This window comes from Antrostomus carolinensis, unplaced genomic scaffold, assembly GCF_000700745.2.
Source record: "Antrostomus carolinensis isolate BGI_N321 unplaced genomic scaffold, ASM70074v2 scaffold11046, whole genome shotgun sequence".
In the NCBI taxonomy this organism is placed as follows: Eukaryota; Metazoa; Chordata; class Aves; order Caprimulgiformes; family Caprimulgidae; genus Antrostomus; species Antrostomus carolinensis.
Window position 1 is genome coordinate 23440 of NW_010319801.1, and position 21342 is coordinate 44781.

The 21342-nt window shown below is 35.1% G+C and overlaps 1 protein-coding gene across 1 annotated transcript in view; it reads left to right on the forward strand.

The window, feature by feature from the left end:
- Positions 1–21342, forward strand: part of LOC104526051 (formin-2) — a gene marked incomplete at its 5' end in the record, with an annotated part of 89859 nt that overhangs the window by 23435 nt on the left and 45082 nt on the right. The window contains 4 exons of the mRNA XM_010169391.1: positions 10756–10817; positions 18311–18402; positions 18549–18678; positions 19635–19781. Coding sequence (XP_010167693.1) covers positions 10756–10817; positions 18311–18402; positions 18549–18678; positions 19635–19781 — 431 coding nt within the window. The remainder of the gene's footprint in view (positions 1–10755; positions 10818–18310; positions 18403–18548; positions 18679–19634; positions 19782–21342) is intronic.

The window sequence follows — 21342 nt, forward strand, 5'->3', positions numbered from 1 at the left end:
CCTTGTGGCTTCACCCCGCTCTCCAGCTCTGGCTGAGGCGCTGCTTCTCAGTGTACTCCTCACCCCGTGGGTATCCGCCTTTAAAAAATAGTTCCGAGTGTAAGGAAAAGAGAGGATGGTGCAAAGATGGGAGAGTGATTTGTTTGCCCTATTCATTCATCCTCCACGGTTGGTAGGGTAAGAAACAGTGCAGGGGAAATGATGGTTTTCTACTGCAAAAATTGTGAAACAATTTAGTCTGAGCACCCGCTGTTTCTCATGCTGGAGCCCATCGTATTGGTGTTCCTGTACCTGTCACTTTGTGAGATACCTGGGTTTCTCCTGTTTTTCTCTTCTCTTGTTCTGTTGTGATCCTTAGACAATGAAAGATCAAGATAATTTCCGTTGTTCTGCTGTTCTGCAGGAAACCTGCCCAAGCAGTATGTGTTAGATTCTGTTTCAGTGTAACGTGTTTTCTGTTTTCAGTGAAGCTGTGATTGCTTTGGCTACCAGGACACAAAATATGGCTCAACAGCACTGAACTGAAGCAATACAGAGTGCCTCTTGTAATCTTAAAGTACTCAGTAGGCTGAACCCAGTTGTAATACTGAAATATACACACATAGGTGATTCCAAATAACGCTTGATTTTTATTTTTTTTTTCTTAAAATGTGTATGTGTTGGTTTTCCACGTATCCAGACATTTGGTTTTGTTGCAATCCTAGCCTTTATTTTCCTGAGTTATTAATACCAGATTTTGAAAAACACTTTGAAGCGTTAAAGAAGATGGAACTTAAACCATAAATACGCATCTTTCTGCCCTCAGTTATCACAGTATTGTGATTTGAATTAGTAAAGCTGTCATCTACCTAGCCAAAAATCTTTTTGCATTATTTTCATAATCCCACCACACTTAGAACATGGACTAAATATCATAAGATCATTACGTCATTTCTTAGCATCTGTAGCTCTTTAATACAGTAACTTCAGAATATTTGGTGAAAGGCTTAACGTGCGTTAGTATGATGGAATCCCTGGTGTTTATCCAGACATCAGACTGGGCAGACATGTAGAATACCAGGCTACATTTAAACTGCTCTCTGCTGTGCTGAAAATAAAATTTTAATTTGATTTGGAGAATAACTTGAGATTATTTAATTTTATTTCAGTGGGATACTACCATCTGACAGAGTGAGAGGCAAATTTGCTTTTGAAAGGAAACCTCACAAATATTTTGTTTGTCTTTTCTTGAGCAAGAAAATTTTTATTTTGACTTTTGACTGAAACAGTTGACTGTAGAGCAATGATGGATAAATGGGGACTTGCTTTGCCTGATTTCTAAATCCTTTTAAGTTTCCATGTCGTGTTTTCTAACTAGCTCTGCTACTATGGATAGTGATATCACTATACACAACTGGCTATCTTGAACCATGAGGAAGGAAAGCTTGTTTCTGAATGATCATGCATGTCTTCATGGCTAAAAAAACCCTTGCTGTACTTTATTGCAAATCATCAAAAGGTAGCAACATTTGGTGAAGTCTGTGTAAAATGGTTTAGGCTTGTTGATGTTAGAGAAGACTAGTACAGAACTTCAGAGGGACCTAGCAAAGGACAAACATGCAGCTCACCTCTAGACTGAGAGAATTCTAAGCATTTAGTCTGGATGCTAAATAAGGCAAGTCATGTAATATTGCCTACTAATTTCTGCCTCAAGCTATTAGTCTGTATTAATATGAGCATTTTAGCAGTATAAATGATCTTGAGTTCCAGCTGAAATACTGAGCCTTCAACCTTTTTCTTTCTTTGAAGTCACTGATAATTTTGCCATTGACATTGGTGAGTTTAGGATTTCATGAATACTTTAAATAATGGAGAAGTAAATGTATCCCATGAAACGTTGTTCAAAAGGTTGATTTCCCTCACTTTTAGCGTTTAAAATAACCTTTCCATAGTTAATTTGTCAGATTAAATTACAGACATCCTTCATTTGTTCCCGCTTTTGGTCTGCGAAATTACAGAGCCATCTACATTCAGATATCTTCTCATGCAGGTATGCATAAGAACTGTAATCAATTTTCTTCTTAACCTTCTTCTGTATAAGCTAAATATATCATATAATTCAATAGAAAGACAAGTTCTTGAGGTTATTCTGTTGGTCTCTGAAATTCCAGAGACTAGTCCAAAGATTGTTTTGACTTCTAGTCACTCCCTGAGAGACAAGGAGTCTTATGTTAGTCACTGATCATGATTACTAAGAGTGTCTTCAAGACAGTTCTTTGGGTGAGTTTGAATCTGCTCAGGAAAGAGCAGCTCTCCCATTAAGCTGAGAGAAGATTTCTATGGAAGCCTAAGATGCTCTCCTTTCTGATAACGTTTCATGAGCCATTAAATTTTCAGATCTCTGAGACAGGAAGTTGTTAACTCATTTAGTTTGACACTTAAATGATTTAATATAAGTGTTTTAAATTGTCAACTGGAGACACCTGGAGCTCTATACACTATCTGTGGGTAAATTGAGAGCACAGAATGACAGAATTGCCTAGTTTGGACAAGACTTTAAGATCATTGAGTCCAATCATTAACCTAACACTGACAAGTCCCCAACTAAACCAAAGCACAAAAGCTAAGATCCTAAATTAGCTGCTTATTGTAGAGAATATATTTTTTGGAAAAAATGTACGTTTGGTATCTACCCTATTAACTTTATCAAATAAATACAACTGTATAAAGCAGGTATATCTTTGCCATTATTATGAGGGATGAATTGTGGTCACTTCATCTCAAATGTAATAGTAAAAAAATCAAGAAGTTTAATGGTGGATTAGGAGAATGATTAGAGTGGAATGTGTATAAGAAACATGAAAGACTGGGGACTGTTCAGAGCTGCTCAGGGTTCCAGAGTAAGGCAAATAGTTTGGAGTTGCCATACAAAAAAGTTATTGTCCTTCTAGTGATCATTATGTTAGAACAAACAATAAATTATTCTTCCAATAGTTGGAAGCTTTAACCTGAATTTATTATTGACTTTGAACTACTTTAAACGTAGGTTTCATTTTTACCAGTGAACTAGTAGATGGTTCCAAATATATCTCTCTCTCCTTCTCCTGCATTTTGTTTATCTTTATCATTTAGAATGAGCTCCCTAATGCATGAAAGTAAAAGTTTGTTTACAAACTGGACTTCTTGGAGTTACCCTTGGCTATGTTTATTTTGAGCTACCCTAATGAAAATAGATAAGGTCGAATTAAACCAAAAGCCAGCAAATTTGAATTCTGAAAAAATCCACATGTAATTAAAAGTCCCAATTAGTTTAAAGCCTGAAGGCTTGTTTGTATTCCAAACAAGTCTTGATAACTTCTTCCAGCTGCACTGAGTAAGAGATGCTACCTTGCTCTGCACAGTTTGGCTTGCATACATCCTTTGACTGAGGCAGTTACACAATCACTGGTACCATGATTAGCTTGTGAAACTCCCAGACGTAATGTCATTGAAACAGAGATGGAAAAGTGTTAAAGCCTGTGTGGATCCAAAAGAAAAGTCAAACACTGACACACAGGAAACCCAAATTTTATTTTACTTGACTCATGAGTACAAAGCAATAAATCATATCTGTCTGCAGACAGATTGATACACAATGTCAAATCTACTGCATATGTGCCTTGCAGCTGATGTGTTTGTGCAGTTTGTTTTTATAATATAAACGTACCAAAAATACATCTCTGATACCCTGTTCTAGTGGTCTCCCTACCACAAGAGCTATAGTTGATAGGTATGACAAGTTTCCTTTTGAGAACCTCTAAACAGAATGCCTGTGGCATGCTGTACTACCTCAACCAGAAAATGAAAAAACTTAATACAAGCTGATATTGAAGTAAAAGCCAATACCATTGTTTTTTTCATAGCAGTAATTTTATTTTCTGTAACAGAATTTCTTATATGTAAAATATATCCATATGCCAATGATTACTTTTACATTAAAGTCTTGTTCTTGAAACACTTTTAAAAATACAGTTAAGGGACAGGAAGTTTGCCTAGAGAACAAAACTAACCCATACTATAAGCGTAAAACAATTATTTTTTTTAACTTTTAAAAATATGTCATATCATTTGCATATGTGTACTATGCTAAGCCTTAAGTAGTGTTTTGGGAGTTATTATGGTAATCCTTTCCATTTTGATGAACATCTTGAATCCTACCAGTCAATCTTCTGCTTCAAATTCACTCTCCAAATACCAGGCCATGCCAGGTTCATTGAGATTGCTCCTCTTCGCACTATAGTTTAAAATAAGCATAACCTGGTAAAATGCCAGTCTTTTCTCAACCTTCCTGTATCCTGCACCCATGTTTTTTTCACCTGCCAAATTCAAACAAATCTTATCTAAACAATTAAGATAAGCATTGAAGTACTCTCTATAGTCAAATCAGCAAACCTCTCAAAACCAGAACTGAAATACAATCTCTCTAAATTAAACAGTCTACAATGGCAATCATGTTTGTATTTAAACATTTTATTCTGAAAGGATTACAGCATTGGTCTCCATTTTTTTTTCCTGCCTAGACAAGAAGGCGACATACTGAGTCAAACAAAATATATTTGTTCTCTAAGAACTGAACTTGCGCACTTTTTATAAACAAACTGTATAGGTACATGAAGTTAGACTTCACATAATCAGTAACTGCTGTCCTTAAAATAGTAGGCAATTGTTTGAAATGTATGTAAATTGTTATATTAGCTAGGTAATACAAAATCTAGTTACATATTTTGTTGTATGTGTGTATATATACTTACATGTATGTAAAAATTCTCTATAAATACAATTTTATCATTATATATTATATCCATTGTAGGGATACAGCATTAGGGAATAGGAATGCTAAGGACAAATATCTAAAAAACTTAATTGTGTTTGTAAGAAAAGAATCAGTACAAGAGCGATGCTAACGATTCACTGTTTTTGATGAATTCTCCTACTTTTGTTACTTCAGATTTTACAAATGCATATTCTCGCTTAATTGATTCTTATTTTATTTTTTCCCAGAAAAGTATTTAAAAATGTTAAGTCCTTTAAAAACAATTTGAAGCAACAGCTAAACTTAATCCATAGCTTCTGCTTGTAAATTTTGTATACTGTTCTGGTTTCTTACACAAGCTTTAGATCAAGGTGAATTACTACTGCAGTAAAACTGTTTGCAAGCAGTTCTAAGTGCTGTTTCTTGCCTCTGATCCATGCTGTATGTACTTGTGTTGAAGATCCAATCTCCACTGTGCTTTGTGCACTTAAATTTTCCATCCCAAGAAGGTTAGAGTATTTGCTAATAGATAAACATATCACAAAGGTATTGAGGGCAAGCAGGTAGGTAATAATATGAAATTGTTTTCATTTGTGCTAAGTCTACCTAGTACAGCCAGCCCCTATCCACCCATTATCTACAGGGGTGCTTTCTGCAAGTTGTGCAAGTTCAGATACTCCTGTTTAAAAATTCTTTTGTTTTACATATTTTTCATGAATTATACAGGCATGATCCTTGTGTGTTTTGCTGCTGCTCCCGTTAGCACAGGGACATTTGGGTTTACCACTCTATTGGATGTTAGAGTCACACGATGGGCAGAACAGCTGTGAAACCCCCAAATTTGTGTCCTACACAGAACTGTTCAATAAGAGTACTGTGATTATCTGCTGCAGAAGTAGGAGGTCCTTCATTCAGTGAAGAAGAATCAGTCTGCCTTTGTAATTTGCTGAAAGTGACTGTTGCTGCATTTTACAGAGGAGATATGAAGTCTTGCAAAGACTCTTGGTGCTCTTCTGGAGAAAGAGAGATGTGAAAGCAGAGAGACAAAGATCACAGAATTGCAGAATCATAGGGGTTGGAAGGGACCTCAGGAGATCATCTAGTCCAACCTCCCTGCCAAAGCAGGTTCCCTACTGCAGGTTGCACAGAAAAGCATCCAGGTGGGTTCTGAACACCTTCAGAGATGGAGACTTGACAGTCTCTCTGGGCAGCCTGTTCCACTGCTCCGTCACCCTCACAGTAGAGTAGTTTTTCCTTAAGTTTGTATGGAACTTCTGGTGTTCCAGATTTTGCCCATTGCCCCGGGCACTGGGCACCACTATGTGCAGGAGAAAAAAAATACGAGTGGCCTCTTAGAGTGTTACTGCTTGTTTTTTGTAGAGACATGGAGAAGTCAATTGTGGTGGAAATCAGCATAAAGAACTTGGGCAGGTGGTTTGCTTGTTTGTCTCAGTGAAGCATGGATCTGAGAATAGCAGGATTCGTTCAGAATTCATTTTGCAAGTTTGAAGTGGTTTTGCTTCAGCTACTGCTTCTTTCTGAGGACCTAAGCTGTAATTTGTTATCAATCAAAAAAAAATTGTGAAATCACTTATTTTTTGGGGAAACCACAGTGTTTCTAGGTCTTAGGAAACTCACTTTTAGAGACTTATCTGGAGACAGAAAAGCTTAGGAAGCATACTTGGAAAGGCCAGGAAAAAGGGACCATGATTTGAAACCTGCCCTGAGAAAAGGGAAGATGTAAGACTAAGATTTGGACTGAATACCAGTCTTCTGAAAGTCATCCAGAAGATTGTGGTAATGAGAGTTTTATGACATAAAAGTTGGATCCAAAAGATTTAATTGGTAATTTCTTCTTTCTGAAATTCTATTCAGTGGGATATTTTGAATTTTTGCCTTTTAATTTTAAAAGCAAATTCCAGAGCTTTGGACTTGTGAACAGAGTTTCCAAGCACTGTGGAGCTGTGGGAAGTTGTCATTTCTCTAACAGTTCATGTAAGTGGTACTATCGGTGGATTTAGATTCATGGCATCAGCCAAGTGTAGGTTTGCTGTGTCTATATTGCCCATTAGCTTTGTTTTAGTGATAGTGGGTAGTTTATGTGCTCCGTGATATATGAGTAATCAACAGTAATGATCTGTCTTACAATAAGGAAAAAATACAGCTACTTCCTCTTATAGTCTGAGAATCCACTGTGCATCCATCCTCCAACTTTCTACTGGTGTTTTCTCATGCATTTCTTCTTCAGGATTATATTTCCTGGCAAAAACTTTGATCTCGTTGGTGGCTTGGTTACATACTGTGTTTCCCCCAAGACATGTGGGTAGTGATTATTCATTGTGTTTGGTTTATGTTTTTGTGTTGTTTCTTTTAATTGTGTCTGTGTTCTAAATTGGCTTCTATGTACATGGGAGAAGGTCTGTCTGTTCTCAGAGTTCAAGTATGCCTCTGACTATAGTTGTGTGCTTTACACCAACCTCACCTTATTTTAGCAGCAGTATTATCCTTGTGTCAGGTGAAATATCTTCTAAGATTCCTAGCCAGACTTGCAAATTAATTTGTATTACTAAGAATAGTAAGTATTTTTCTCTCTGTATATATTATCTTGTCCTTCCAGTTTGAAACTAGTACCTAAGTTGGTATTCTTATTGTGAGTTTAAGTAATTTATTTTTTGATTCAATTTATATTGTATACAGAATGGAATGGAAACTCTTCTATCCTGAATGCTGAAACTTCTATATTCTGCAGTTGCATAAGAAAGATATAAATTCTGTCCCATAGATACCAGTTTAAATTTCCATATAGATTGTGAAAAAAAGCAATGAGAATATCGGTAAAATGTAAGACTGACAAGTGATTCCTAAAGCCTTTATTTTGGCTACAAATCCCTTGGAATCTCTTTCTCCTCCTCTGTCCTTTATAGTGTCAAGCAACCCTTTGTGATTGCTCTTCAACCCCTCTTTTTACTGGGTGGATTTTCTGTAATCACCTGTTGACCAGTGCTTGCTTAAAAAAAAAAAAAAAAAAAAAAAAAAGAAAAGTGGTTTGTAGTTCCTTTTATTTTTATCTGTGCTTTTGGGTGTGTTTCTGCACATACTTGGTTCACGTTAGATGATGTGCTGACTATTAAAGACCATTTCATAGTAGTCAAGACCAGAAAATGGCATGTCAACTTTGAAACAAAAAAACCCCACTTTTAAAATAGCGACAGGGGTGAAAATACCCAGTGACTGCAAGACTATTATAAACCCTTCGCCAGATGTTTGCATCAAACACTGGAATTGTAGCATAGCTCAGAATATTTTCATACAAGGAAATTAATATTTGTCTATATTTTTCACCGTTATTTTGCCACCTCAAACGGTTAGGTATTTCTGTAGTCATGCTAACTGTAGGGAGGGGGCATGTTTAGCTAGTAAACTTGGCTCTGTGAGGAAACATCATTGTTTTTGTCAGTTCAAATTGTCTGGATAAGGGAATTAAATATGCAACAGTCATGATTTATTTTACCAACTATAATGGTCTGCATGACAATGCTGCAGTATCAGCAAGGAACAGAAGCTCATCTGAATTCTCAGAGTGGAGGGAGCAAACGTGTGGTGGACATGGAAACATCCTACTGTGATGCTAGAGTGCTATTTATGAACATACACATCTTTAGATGAAATATATAGAAATTTATTTGTCTTGGAAGGGGGAGATTTGAAGCATATATACTAGTACCTAATTTCTCCAAGTCCTTGTCTCAGCCTAATTCATTTTAAGCAGCTCCCTGAAGTATGTCCACTTTTCTGCATACCTGTTTTGTTGAAAGTACACAGACCTGGCACCATTGTGTTTGCCAGGTGTTCTCTTATCTCCTGCAAGCATTTAAACAAGTGTTCTATTGCTCCCTGAGTAATCCATGGGTGATCTTAACATTGAGCAAAAGTCAGAGCAGGATCTTATGTCATATTTCTTAGTGAAGGAGTAGACAGTCTCTGGAAGGAAGGGGAGGAGGTGGAGCAGGGAGAAGACAGCTACAACTCAGAATAAATAGTTGAAGGGTTGTGAGTGTGTTCATGTATGAAAACATTGCGTAAGCCTAAGAATTCTGAAATGTAGGGGTACTACAAACTGAATTTCATAATATATCCTGGTTTTAATAAAGCTGTATATAGGCTTTGACATATGTGTTTTCTTACAGTAGAGCTCTCAAACCAATCTAGACTTGATTTCTATTTGCATGTTAATTTTGGTCTCCAGTTCTATAAGGCAAATTTGGCATATTTTTAAACATGCAGATAGTACTATTGAGCAACAGGGGTTATAAAATACAACATGCTACAATACCTTGTTGAGAGGGAATCTTTAACCTATGTTGCAACAATTATTACACTCAGGAAAAAAAAAAAAAAAAAGTTTTAAAATATCCCAAATAATTACTAGCAGATTTTTGCATGCTTCCTCTCCCCCATAACAAAAAAAAACCCAAAACAAACCATGTTGCTTCCTGAACTGCTAACTGTTACATTGCCATTATCTTTCTGATTTTCTTATTGGATATACATATATCTAAAAGTATTATTTCTGAAAATTAAAGAATTTCCTAATTATTTTCTGCTTCAATCCTAAAATATAGCTTCATGCCTTGCTTAGAACAACAGTGTGGCCTGCTTAGTTCAATCAAGATCAACACTTTGTTTATAGTTTTCTTATACTGTAACTAAAAGTATGTCTCAGACCTGGAAAGGGGAAACATGATGAGTCCCAGACTCGGAGTGGTATCTCTAAATGCTTTAGAGCAATCGGAAACAAATGCCCTTGAATTATGTTGTCTGTAGTTTTTAGGTGTATACACAGAATTTCTCTGTGACGGTTAAGGACATGGATTTATAGGACACAAAGTAACATAATGCTGAGTTTCTATCACCGATCAATGTTGCAATTTCTAGATTAATCTTGCCGTGGGGATTATTCTACTTATCAGACAAGTGTGTGCACTTACAGACACACACACACACACACACATATGCAGCCCATTACAAAAAAAGACTACAAATTAATGAAGGGCAGAATGGGAGAAAACCTGTCATAGTGTGACAAAAATAATTACCATCACACACAATTTAATGCAACAATCTAAATTTCTTTCAAGATTTAGAATCTCAATGAAGAAAGCTGGATTTATCTGACTTTGAAATTATTAGTCAATTTGCTTGCAAAAATATGAGGAAGACTAAAAAATACCATTTAAAAAATAATTCTTTGTATTAACTGAGAATAATTTTTCAATAGTTTGCACAAATATTTCCTATGCCTCATGAAATATTCCTAATGTAATTGAGGAGCCAGGGTTGTGTTCCTGAAAGTGTGCCACTTTGATTTATTTTTGTCAAGGTTAGATAGATGGAAATCACTCTGTGCTGGCTTTTTGATGCTGAAAAAAATACAGTATGTGTGTGGTGCCAGAATTGGTTGGGAACAGGAAAGGCATATTTTGTATCTGTACTAAACCTGTCGGCTTAGTGCATAGAAGACTTGACCCTTGTCAGATGTCTTGAAGTTAACTGGCTGACTTACAGATTAATCAGTTTAAGACTGAAGCCAACCAGTGACAGGAATGAGCTTTGTTGTGTGAGTGTGTGTGTGGCTGTGGTGCAGATTTACAAATTTTTATAATGCTTTCAGTTGGACCATGAAAGTCTGATGTAAAGCTTATCTCTGATCTCTGGCTATGGCCATACTCATGGGATTGTGTTTGTGTATTTGGGGGGAGGGAGATGAATTCTTTAACACTCAACACCTGGCTTTAACAGCTTTCTAACCCATAGTTTTAGGAATGGCAGTATTCAAGGCATTAATGAAGTTAAAACTCTTAAGCTGTATAACCAGTAGGTCATAAAAACTATTGCTGCGTATTGTGCTCAGTCTTTCTTTCACAGCTGGATTATCATCCTGGCAACTAATTCTTTTTTGTTGTTTTGTTGGGTTTTTTTTATAGCTGTTGTGAACTTGGACAACTCTGTGGTTGACCTAGAGACCCTTCAAGCCCTATATGAGAATGTGAGTATTCAGAGGAAGTCCATATAATGTAGGAATACTGTAGGTCCATATGAAAGTATCTTTGGTTTGAATCAGTAGTATTTGGAAAGCTTATAGAACATGTTCTATTTTGAAGTGACTTCATTTTCCTCAAAGCAATGAAAATAATGATAAGCATTTGAATTGTATTAATGGCCATTTTGTGTTTTACATAATACATACATTTTTATATAAATAACATAATTTTTTAAATGACTAAACAGAATTTGGTTTTGCTTCTTTTTTTCTTCCTGGGTGGGGCAATCTTTGGCCAATAGGTATCAGACTTTGCACTTCAGGTCTTTGGCTTCACTTTGTAACTTTACTAATATAAAAGTGCTGTTCAATTAAAAAAAAAAAATAATAACAGCAATCATTCCATCTGTAGAACTGTAGCTTTTAATTATTATTTTTCAAGGATTTCTCCAAAATAATTATAACTCCTTGAAATTAAAGTTTGCTCTAAATTAATGTAATAAAAAGTAGTATAACTTCCAGGTGCTTCAGAAATGTCTGATAATAATCATGAGAGAGTGTTTGACCACTAGGCATGCAAAATCAGAGATTTAGAATATACTCAGCCATTTTCTAAAATGTTACAAAGCCAGCCACATGTAAAATTCAAAAAAGTATATCTCAGAAGCATGTTTCTGCCTTCAGCTGAGACCAGTGAACATTACCCCCTTCTACAAGTACATTGTCTGAATACACAGAGGACTGGCTAGGCATCTCTGGAAAGAACAAAGAGGCCTTCTATTTATCCTCCTAAGAACCTGAAAATCTGAAATGTAATGTTGTGAGCCATTGAATGGCATTGAGGGCCAATATATGCTTTTGTATTGTATTTTTTTTCTCCCTCCCATTATAATTTTGCTAAGATGTTAATTACTTTTGCACCTTTCATATTTTTGGGTTTTAGACTCTGTGGTTTTAGGCCTACTTTGGAATGATTCATAGATTTATGAGATTTCTCATAAATAATCCACTTTGGGACCTGAAGAAAGAGAAAGTAAGCTCTAGTCCACTTTATAGAAAAACCGAAAAAGGAAAACAAAATGAAAACTAAAAATCTGACAAGAACTAGGAATCATTTCTACACTTATTTCATCCCTAAATAACTAAATCATTCAACACTGCTCAAGAAGATAATGGATGATTGGGAAACTTATTCTAACTATCCTCAAATCTTTATACTTCTAACACTTCTCATACTTTTACCACAATATTTCTGATTTGGCTTGCATTATTTTTATTTTTCATTATTTTTAATCCGCTCCCTTACACAGCACACCTATATCCCATTCCATGTATTCTTTATCATGTAAAAAACTGAAGTAATGCATGATTGCAAGAAACTGTGTTGTGGGAAGTATGGAATAGATACTGTCCTCATAATCAGTTTTTGCACACTTCCCTCTTTTATATTGAATAAGACTATTTTATTTTGGTTTAAAAAAAAATAGTCCTCCTATGTGGCTAATATGCTAATAGGATACTTTTCAAATGCTTTCTTAATGTCATTTCTGAAATACTGCATAGTTCTAGTATAATGAATTACCTGCAAATTTGCAGTTAATTGAAATAACCAAATGCCATTGTGTTCCTTTTCTCATTATCTTCACTAATTACAGAAAATATCTAAGAAATATTGTCTTGATTGAGGAAAAATATCGTATGTTAATCTCAGGAAAGACTCAAAAAATTGGAATGACTATAATATATTTCTTTGTTTTGAATAGATCAACCCAACTTTATTGCTATATTTGCTTGGGTGCAAGATGGAAAAAAAAAAAAAAAAAAAGAAAAAGAAAACCAACCAAAAAAAACAAAGAATGAAAAAACCCCCAGTTTATTTGGAGAGAGCTTCATAAGGGAACTTGAATTTTAACCTTGGATCTTCTGTTTGATAAAGCTGTGTCTTGAAAGAAGCATTTTTTAAATTGAATTTTATTTTCTGTTTTTACTTTCAGTCTTTGCTCAAAACACATCAGACCTTGCACTTGCTTCCCTTAGTAGCTTCACTAATTATAACAATATTTTCAGTAAAAAAGTGTAAGCAAGGGGTGGTATTAGACAACCTGGTATGTTTGACTCCTCCCATATTTCTCAGCCTCATCTTGTGTTGTAAGTGGGGATAACTTTGCCTCATTCAGCTACTTTGCAGCCGTTAACTTAATTTTCTGTTCTTAGGGTGTATTCATTTGATTGGGATTTTTTTTTGCTGGATATTTAAATACCACTGTACTAGTTCTCAGCCTTTCTATTTGATCTCTATGGAACATATGGGAGCATTTGTTTTACAGTCTTCCTTCAGAATGTTGTAATTTTTTTCTGATTGCATATGTCTGGTGTGGTGCTTTCCCTTCTTAAATGTGGATGAAATTTGAGCAGTCTCCAAACCTAAACACACCCTAATTTCAAAAGCCACACTCCCGAGGGCTCAATTCCTGTTTACTGAGGAATTAAAAGTCTTGTTAAACCACAACGTTACTGTATACATCTTAGTGACTTTTTATAAATGAAGAAACCCACACCCCACCAAAGACCCAAGTTCTCAGTAATTTTATTTAATAGTATTAAGCAGTATTGCATCAAGTGAGGACTTTGTTACTGCAGCACTGTATGGTACAGTCGCATAGTTCTTACGCATGGTTGTGTAGCTTGTTTTATAAAAAGTAATTTAAATAAGTTTGATAATCAGCTATGTTTTAATATCTAGACAGTTTTAAAAGGAGAGTCTTAATAGGTAAAACTACATGTGGAACACTTTAATGTGCTTTTACAAACTCCCTAAGAGCAATGCGTTCTGGTGGCAGCTATAATTAGAGATGGAGAAGGTAGAAAAAATTCCGAGGATCTGTCAATTTGCTGTACATGTTTAGGCCATATTTGTTGCAACAAGAAGTTTATTTGCAAATAACTGAATGTTTGCTTTGAAAACAGGTAGCTTCTTAGCAGCTGAGATTGTAGCTAAAATAAGTTTGAAACAAGATAAGCCTGCTTCTGTCTTCACTATATTGTGAAAATAAGTGTATAAAAAATGGATTAAAAATTGTATCAAAGGATTATCTTTGGTCTATGGGTTTGCCCTTTTCAAATCTCTATACATCACAAAATCAAACATGTATACTTTCTTAATTTGACTCCTGGTAAATTGTCCACCCTGTGTCTGTCTTTAAAAGACTTGGGTCAATGCTTTCAAAAACCTCAAAATGCCATTAGCAAGAGCAAAAGTCTGAAGTGCATGCCTCTGCTTTGCCACTGAGATTCAAAACTTCTCCCCAGTTATTTCTTGTGATTTTTAAAAAAAAAAAAAAAAACCTGGCAGTTACAACATGATGTCTTAACAGTTTTCTGCAAAGATTATAGATTGTACCCGAATTCTGATATATGACCCAGTTTCAAAGGAATATGATAGTTGTTATTAACCTGGGTATTTCTGTATATCCTTATTGTTTCAGTTACTTTTGACAACATTCTTCAGACAAGTCACTCAGTGCTTTAGAAATACGTAACATTAACTTTGAAAATCAAGTTGACCAAAAAAAATACACCCCAAAATTAAAAAACCTCCGCACATTTAAGCTAGTTTAAACTCAGAGCTAAGGTTCTGTCGCAAGGAAAAAGTAACAGGAAATGTAAGATTTATGTTGTGAAATGGAAAAATGGCCCTTACCCTGTATTTGGTCTTACCAAGTTCATAAGTTTATACCCTGACAAAAGTGGGAAAAGTTAAACTAAAGCAGTTTAATTTGTGCAGTAATTTCTGAGATTAATGCTGCCTCATTTTAGATAGAGTTAATATCAAAGTCCGGCATATTACACAATTTTGTTCCATTTATGATGCCATATAATAGCTAAAATGCAAGGAAATAGATATCGGTGACATTCAAATATATGCTAATACAAATAGATTAATGACTTTTATGAGATGTATCTGCTGAATGTGTTCTTTCTTGACACAAATGTTGGAGGGTAATATAAAGGCTTTTTTAAATTATCCATCTGCAAATTAGAGAATACATAAACAACTCTAAAGCTGACTGGTAAAATATCAGAGAAATAATCTTCAGTAATGCCTGAGCAGAAGGCATATCAGCCTTATTCCTTTTCTATCATAATTTAAAATACACATAAATCAGAATTCTGGATACTAGATCCAAAATTAGGGACTTTAAACTCTGTTTTGATTCAGATTTGCACCGTATAATTAGACCTCATGATTCTGGTGAAGATTTAAAACCATATCTATTGAGTTTTGCTCAGGCCTACATGAGTAGATCACACTTTGCTGTTGTATCTGTGACAGTTGTTATTTCTTTGCATATGCAATCTAAGAATGATGGCCTAAATAAGGAATAGTGAGTCTGTCTAACCTTTACCTGTGGGATCTGCTGGAGAAACATTAAGAGCTTGAACATGCATGTATGTAATAGATCACTGTGATAAAGCACTCTAATACTTCACTATGTGTAGAAGAATTTGCAAATAACTATTTAGCTTTACACTCCTTGCTAAAATATTTTCTCCTCTTTAACTAGTATGAAAAATTTTCAAGTTATTTCCTTTCAGTTTACCAGGAGAGAATATACTCTAGAGATTGGTCAGAAATAATAGAACTTCATTTAAAAACTGTTAGTACAAAAACTTGTTTACTTTTACAAAAAACTCATTTACAGTTTATGGGCACATATTGAATACATAAGTTTTTTTGAAGTGTAAGTTCAATAAATAAAACGGATCTTCCTACAAAGACATGTCATTTGCATACCTAGACCTCATGGCTCTGATGATGTGACCACTAGAACAACGCTACCTCTCTTGGCATCCTTCTGATTTCTAAAATCTGTAGATTTCATCCATTGCCAAGAGAGTTTTTACTGATTTGAAAATAAATTGAAGCTTTCTTTTTCTTATAACTCTCCATTGGGTAAGAATATTCTAGATGAAGTGAAGAAATCTCCCATTTATACCCGCTCCCTAACACAGAGCCAAAAGCAAGTCTTTCTCCTCAACAGCACCTGCAATACTTAAATGGAAACTTCTGCAGTTGCATCTTTCCTGGTCCTCATCCCATGTCTGGATAACTCTTCTAAGGTTAACAATTTTCTGATCTTAGTATCATGAAAAATTATTTCTCTTCAGGACAGAATTATACAAGCAAAGTTTACTACTGTAATTATATTTGTATGTACTATGCTTGCCTTGACAGAAATTTTACATAGAAAAGTACCGAAGTTTGTTTTCTCACACAGAAGTGATACTGGGGTAGGGAACTTGGGAAACTCGGTGTTATGGATGGGCCACTGCCAGTATATGAAAATTAAAAACTGGTAAATTAGTCTCAGTCCAGCCCTTGTTAACTGAGCAAGGCATGATACAGTATACACAGATAGATCAAGGAAGGATCAAGCAAGTCAAGGGAAGTGATTATTCTCCTCTTCTCAGCACTGGTGAGACTACATCTAGGGTGCTGTGTCCAGTTCTGGCTTCCCCAGTGCGAGAGACATGAACATATTGGAGTGAGTCTAGTGAAGGGCCACAACAACAGTTAAAGGCTTGGAGAATGTACTGTAAAAGAAGAGGCTGAGAGAACTGGGGTTCTTTAGCCTGGAGAAGAGAAAGCTCAAGGGAATCCTATCAATATGTACAGATATCTGACTGTGGAAGAGGAGTAAAGGACACAGGTCTAGACTCTCAGTGATGCCCAGTGTAAAGACAAGATGTAGTTGGCCCCTTGGAATTTCAAATATATCCCCTTGAATATATTTGAAATTCCACTTAAAAATAGAAACACCTGTTTTTACTGCAAGGGTTTCTAAATACTGGAACAGGCTGCCTAGAGAGATCATGAGGTCTTCATCCTTGGAGATGTTCAAAACCTAGCTGGACACAGTACTGACCAACCTTCTCTGGCTGCCTCTGCTTTGTACCAGCAGGTTTGACCAGATGATCTCCAGAGGTCCCTTCAAACCTCAACTGTTCTATTAATCTGTGATGCAGATACTACAACTATTTTATTTTTTTTAGTGGCGAGAAAGAAGTTTATTGCTGGAGAAAAAAAGAAAGTTGTTGTTTGCAATATTTCCTATTGGAGTATTTAATAGATAAGATCAGTCTACTTTAGAGAAGATGACCCTTGAAGGACATCCACAGAAATGCTGGCTAAATACTGGGATATGTAGTATTCAAGACAGATGGCCTTGCAGTAATTTCCAGACTTCTTGAAGTAATCAGAGAAACTCTGAAGTGCTTTTGCTCTGAGTGAATCTTCAGACTCTTCATCTTCCTGTTTCATGTCAGTATCTTCTCCCTTTTCACGTGGAAAGTTGTTCAACAATCTCAGAAGAACTGTCCAAACCTAACTTTCTCTTTTCAGATTGCTGATGTAGCTATGGCAGTATGATTTGAGATAGTTCCATACCTCTTCTGCTAATCATGCAAAAGCATGCAAGAAAGAATGCAAATGCAGCCTATCTTTTGCTTTGGCACTATTTAAGTAGTTAGAATTTAATTTTCCACTGTTGTGTTCAAGTTCTGTGGTGGAGTAAGTTAAAAAATGTGTGTAGTGTTTTCTTAAAGGAATAAAGGTAGATATATTTACTTCCTTTTTTACTCTTGCACAGATTCATGTTTTGAATCTATTTTGAAAACCACCATGGATGTCAAAAGAAGGGTCAGAAGAAGAAATTTCCATTCCACTTTTATTCCTTTCCATGCCATTCCATTTTCCAGTACTGCAGCTGGAAAAAATAATTTTGCTGTAGCATGGAGCACGGAAAGAAGTGAGGCTCTGTTTCTTTTGATTGGAATATTGAAGAAAAGACCGCACAATGTACCCCAGGGTTCTCCAAGAAACTAGGCAGTTTACATGTAATTGTTTTGGCTTATTAAGATAAAAATTAAAAAAAAAATCACTCCAAAGTAGTATGCAGTAGATCTGTATTGTGGTATGTATGATAGTTCCATTATAAATCAACTATTTTTGTTGTTCCATAGTGTTTTCCAAATACCAAATTTAAATTACAGTAAATAAGACAAACCTATTTAGTTTTAATTTAGTTTAAAAAATTAATTATTTAAGTATAGATTTGAAGTTCAGATTGCATTGAAATGCCACCCAACACATTTGGAAAGAGAAATACAAGTCAAAAAGAGAGTTCTTTGATCCATAGACTTTATAAACAGCCAAAGAAAAGGGAGTGGGAATGAATATTATTGTCTCAGTGCATGGTTGAATTAACAAATCTTTTGCAGGTTACTAGTAGTCAATAATATTTGGAAGATGTTCTGTTTTCCATCAGATGTATTTCTACTTAAAATCACTCTATGGACTAAGTAGTTTTACCATAAGCAGATGCTAGAAGGAAAAGAAAAATCTATGAACATGTTTTGTTAGAAGGGCATCTTTATCTGTGTTGTTTGTATAGGTTATTAATTAACACTTTTTAATTACTTTGTTTCCTTTATTCCAGAGAGCACAATCAGATGAATTAGAAAAAATAGAAAAGCATAGCAAGGCATCCAAGGAAAAAGAAAACGCCAAGTCTTTGGATAAGCCAGAACAGTAAGAACATACTTATGAAAGAACAGTTTTGCTCACTTCAGAAAACTTTCTGTGCTATAGTAAACTATCTAGAGATGTTATAAAAGAAAAAAACTACTGTACCTACTGACCTTGACCCATATCATTTTCTTTAATGACTCCTACAGGTTCCTCTATGAGCTCTCACTAATTCCCAACTTTTCAGAACGTGTGTTTTGCATCCTGTTCCAGTCAACATTTTCAGAGAGCATTTGTTCAATTCGTCGCAAACTTGAATTGTTACAGAAACTGTGTGAGGTAGGATGTGCTCTGTGAAAAGGTAGAGCTAAATTTCTGATATTTAATCTTGTTAAGTTGTACTCATATTTCAAAAGTTTTCTCTTTATTTACTTTAAGTACTCATTAAATCTGAAGGATAGCAGAATAGAACGTTTTATGATTGTACTTCAACATCAAAGCAAATCTTAAGATTAGCTTCTGGTACTGAATGATATCGTGTTTTTGCCATCAATGCATATCAGTATCTGGAAAATAGTGTACCTTCTCCTTCTGTTAAATCAAAATCTTCCTTCTTCATAGTGACCATATGACTCCTTTCCAAATGAGGGCCAGTTTGGTCTACCTTGTGTTTGCTCGGACTTCAAAAGTGCACAACTCTGTTGTATTTCTGATATCTAAAATCAGTTAGAGATAGCAATGTTGTCTCTAGCTAGGAGATATTACTGGATTTTTGTGCTCCCATGCAAAACAAAGGCATGGCTTTGAAATGCAGGTTTCATCAGTATTTTCATAATTGAAAAAATATTAGAAATATTTTATTTAATTGTTTTACCATTTAATAAATATTTGAATTTGATTGAATAAATGTTTTTGCTGTTCCATGTGAATTTTTTATGCACTTATTACAGAATTCTCTACTAAATTAAGTATAACATTCACCATATCAACATCAGTTAAGGAATTAGTATTTTGTTTTTCTCAACAGGTCATCTCTGATAATATTGTATAGATTTCCTATTATTTTTTTCTATGTATTCGTTTTGGAGATAATGTTCTCCATTCACAACAAATTACATAGTGATATTTTTCTATTTCTACAAGTTGCAATATAAGGTTGTTAATTCCCTATATTTGAGCCTTCATATAAGTATTATTTCTAAAAACAGTATCAGCAGGAGTTTGTCAGCAATACTATTAATAGTAAATATTATTGTGAGTTTTAACAGAGAATTGTTCCTCTTTCTGTTTTGTAGTCATTGAAAAATGGGTCAGGAGTTATGCAGGTCCTGGGTTTGGTTCTTGCCTTTGGAAATTACATGAATGGTGGAAACAGGACACGAGGACAGGCTGATGGGTTTGGACTAGATATCCTGCCAAAACTGAAAGATGTCAAGAGCAGTGTAAGTTGATTCTAGACTTCATGTAGGCCTGAGAATATTAAATTCTCAGAAAATTACTCTATCTACATTTCCACGTAAATGGTGTGAAACTTATGAAGGCATGTCAAAGGGAATTCTTTTGTTACTATACTAAGCTGATCACACTTCTAGAGTTGTATGTATTTATGTAGAAATACAAAGATGAGCTGTCTCTTTTTATTACTGTACAAACAAAAAGATAGTAAATTATGTCTTAGTTCCTAATCTGATATGTATTTTACTTCTGGTACACTGCATAGTTCTAACTCTTCTTTTACAACTGCTTCCACTTCTGAAACAAACCTTTTAAGTGTAAGGGTCATAGTATTGCTTCTGAATACAGGAAAAGTGAACTGTGATTCGATGCCGATTGAAAATATTTGTGAGGAAAAAAAAATAGACACTCCTGAAAATGATTGAATAGACATCCTGAGCATTTGAGATAACCTGAAACTCATCCTTTATATACATCATGATTATAAAGTGTACATTTCACATTGGACCACGGATTCATCTGAGTAAAGAATAATCACAGCAAGTATTTGCTGATTTAAGATTTGCCGGGTATAGTTATCTGTTTAGGAGAAAGATAAGTAATCTTGTTTCTTGCACAGTGCTAAACTGGAGCTTGTGTGTTACTGGCACTTTTTTGGTATTGATTATTCTGATTGGGGTTGTACTCAAATATTTGCTGGTGTTTACAGGGAAACAATAATATTTGAGTCTCTACGCCTATGATGAAAAGACTCTTCTGAATATAGACAGTGGTATGAGAAAAGTTATAGCAATAATTCTTGAGATTTTAAATGGCCCACTTCTATCTAGTGAGTCATTGTGAAGATCTGCTATTCTGAAAGTGCCAGAAAAAGAAGAGTTTGTTTTCCTGCTTGGTCACTCACTAAATATATATGCTTTCGCTGATGGGTTAGGTAATGTGAGCAGACTGTTGTTTACCCTGAGTTGAGAGACCATGTCAGCCATTTGCCTTTAAAGAGGTGCAGGAACTTCATTCTGGCATGCTTGTTTCCTTGGTTAGCCAAGGAGTGATGATGTGAATGAAGCCTTGGTACAATATGTTTAGGGCAGCTTACTTTAACTGAACCTTCTGGTTGACCCTAGATACATTACCAGTTTTAGAACTTGAGTCAGTAAAACATTTAGGCACACTAAATTTGGTTTGGTGACTTAGGTCTTTAGTACATCATTTCCTGGGAATATTATGACCATTAACCTTGCAATTGCAAGATACATCTGCAGTTTATTTGCTACTGATCAGTCAGAAAAATTCTGGAAAAATATTCAAAATAGTTTTCTGAAGCTGTCTCAAAATGTAATTCTCTCAAAAATCCTCTTAAAATCAAAGATGTTCTGCTGAAGTTTCATTACAGAGAGGACACAATGAGAAAGCTCCCCCAAAGATCCCCAAAAGTATTTTCATTTAGGACAAGAACTTTATTTGTTTAATTTAACTTTGTTTTGGTTATAGTTACAGATTAATAAAAAGATCTGAATGTTACCTTGGGAAATTTTGAAATGTAAGGGT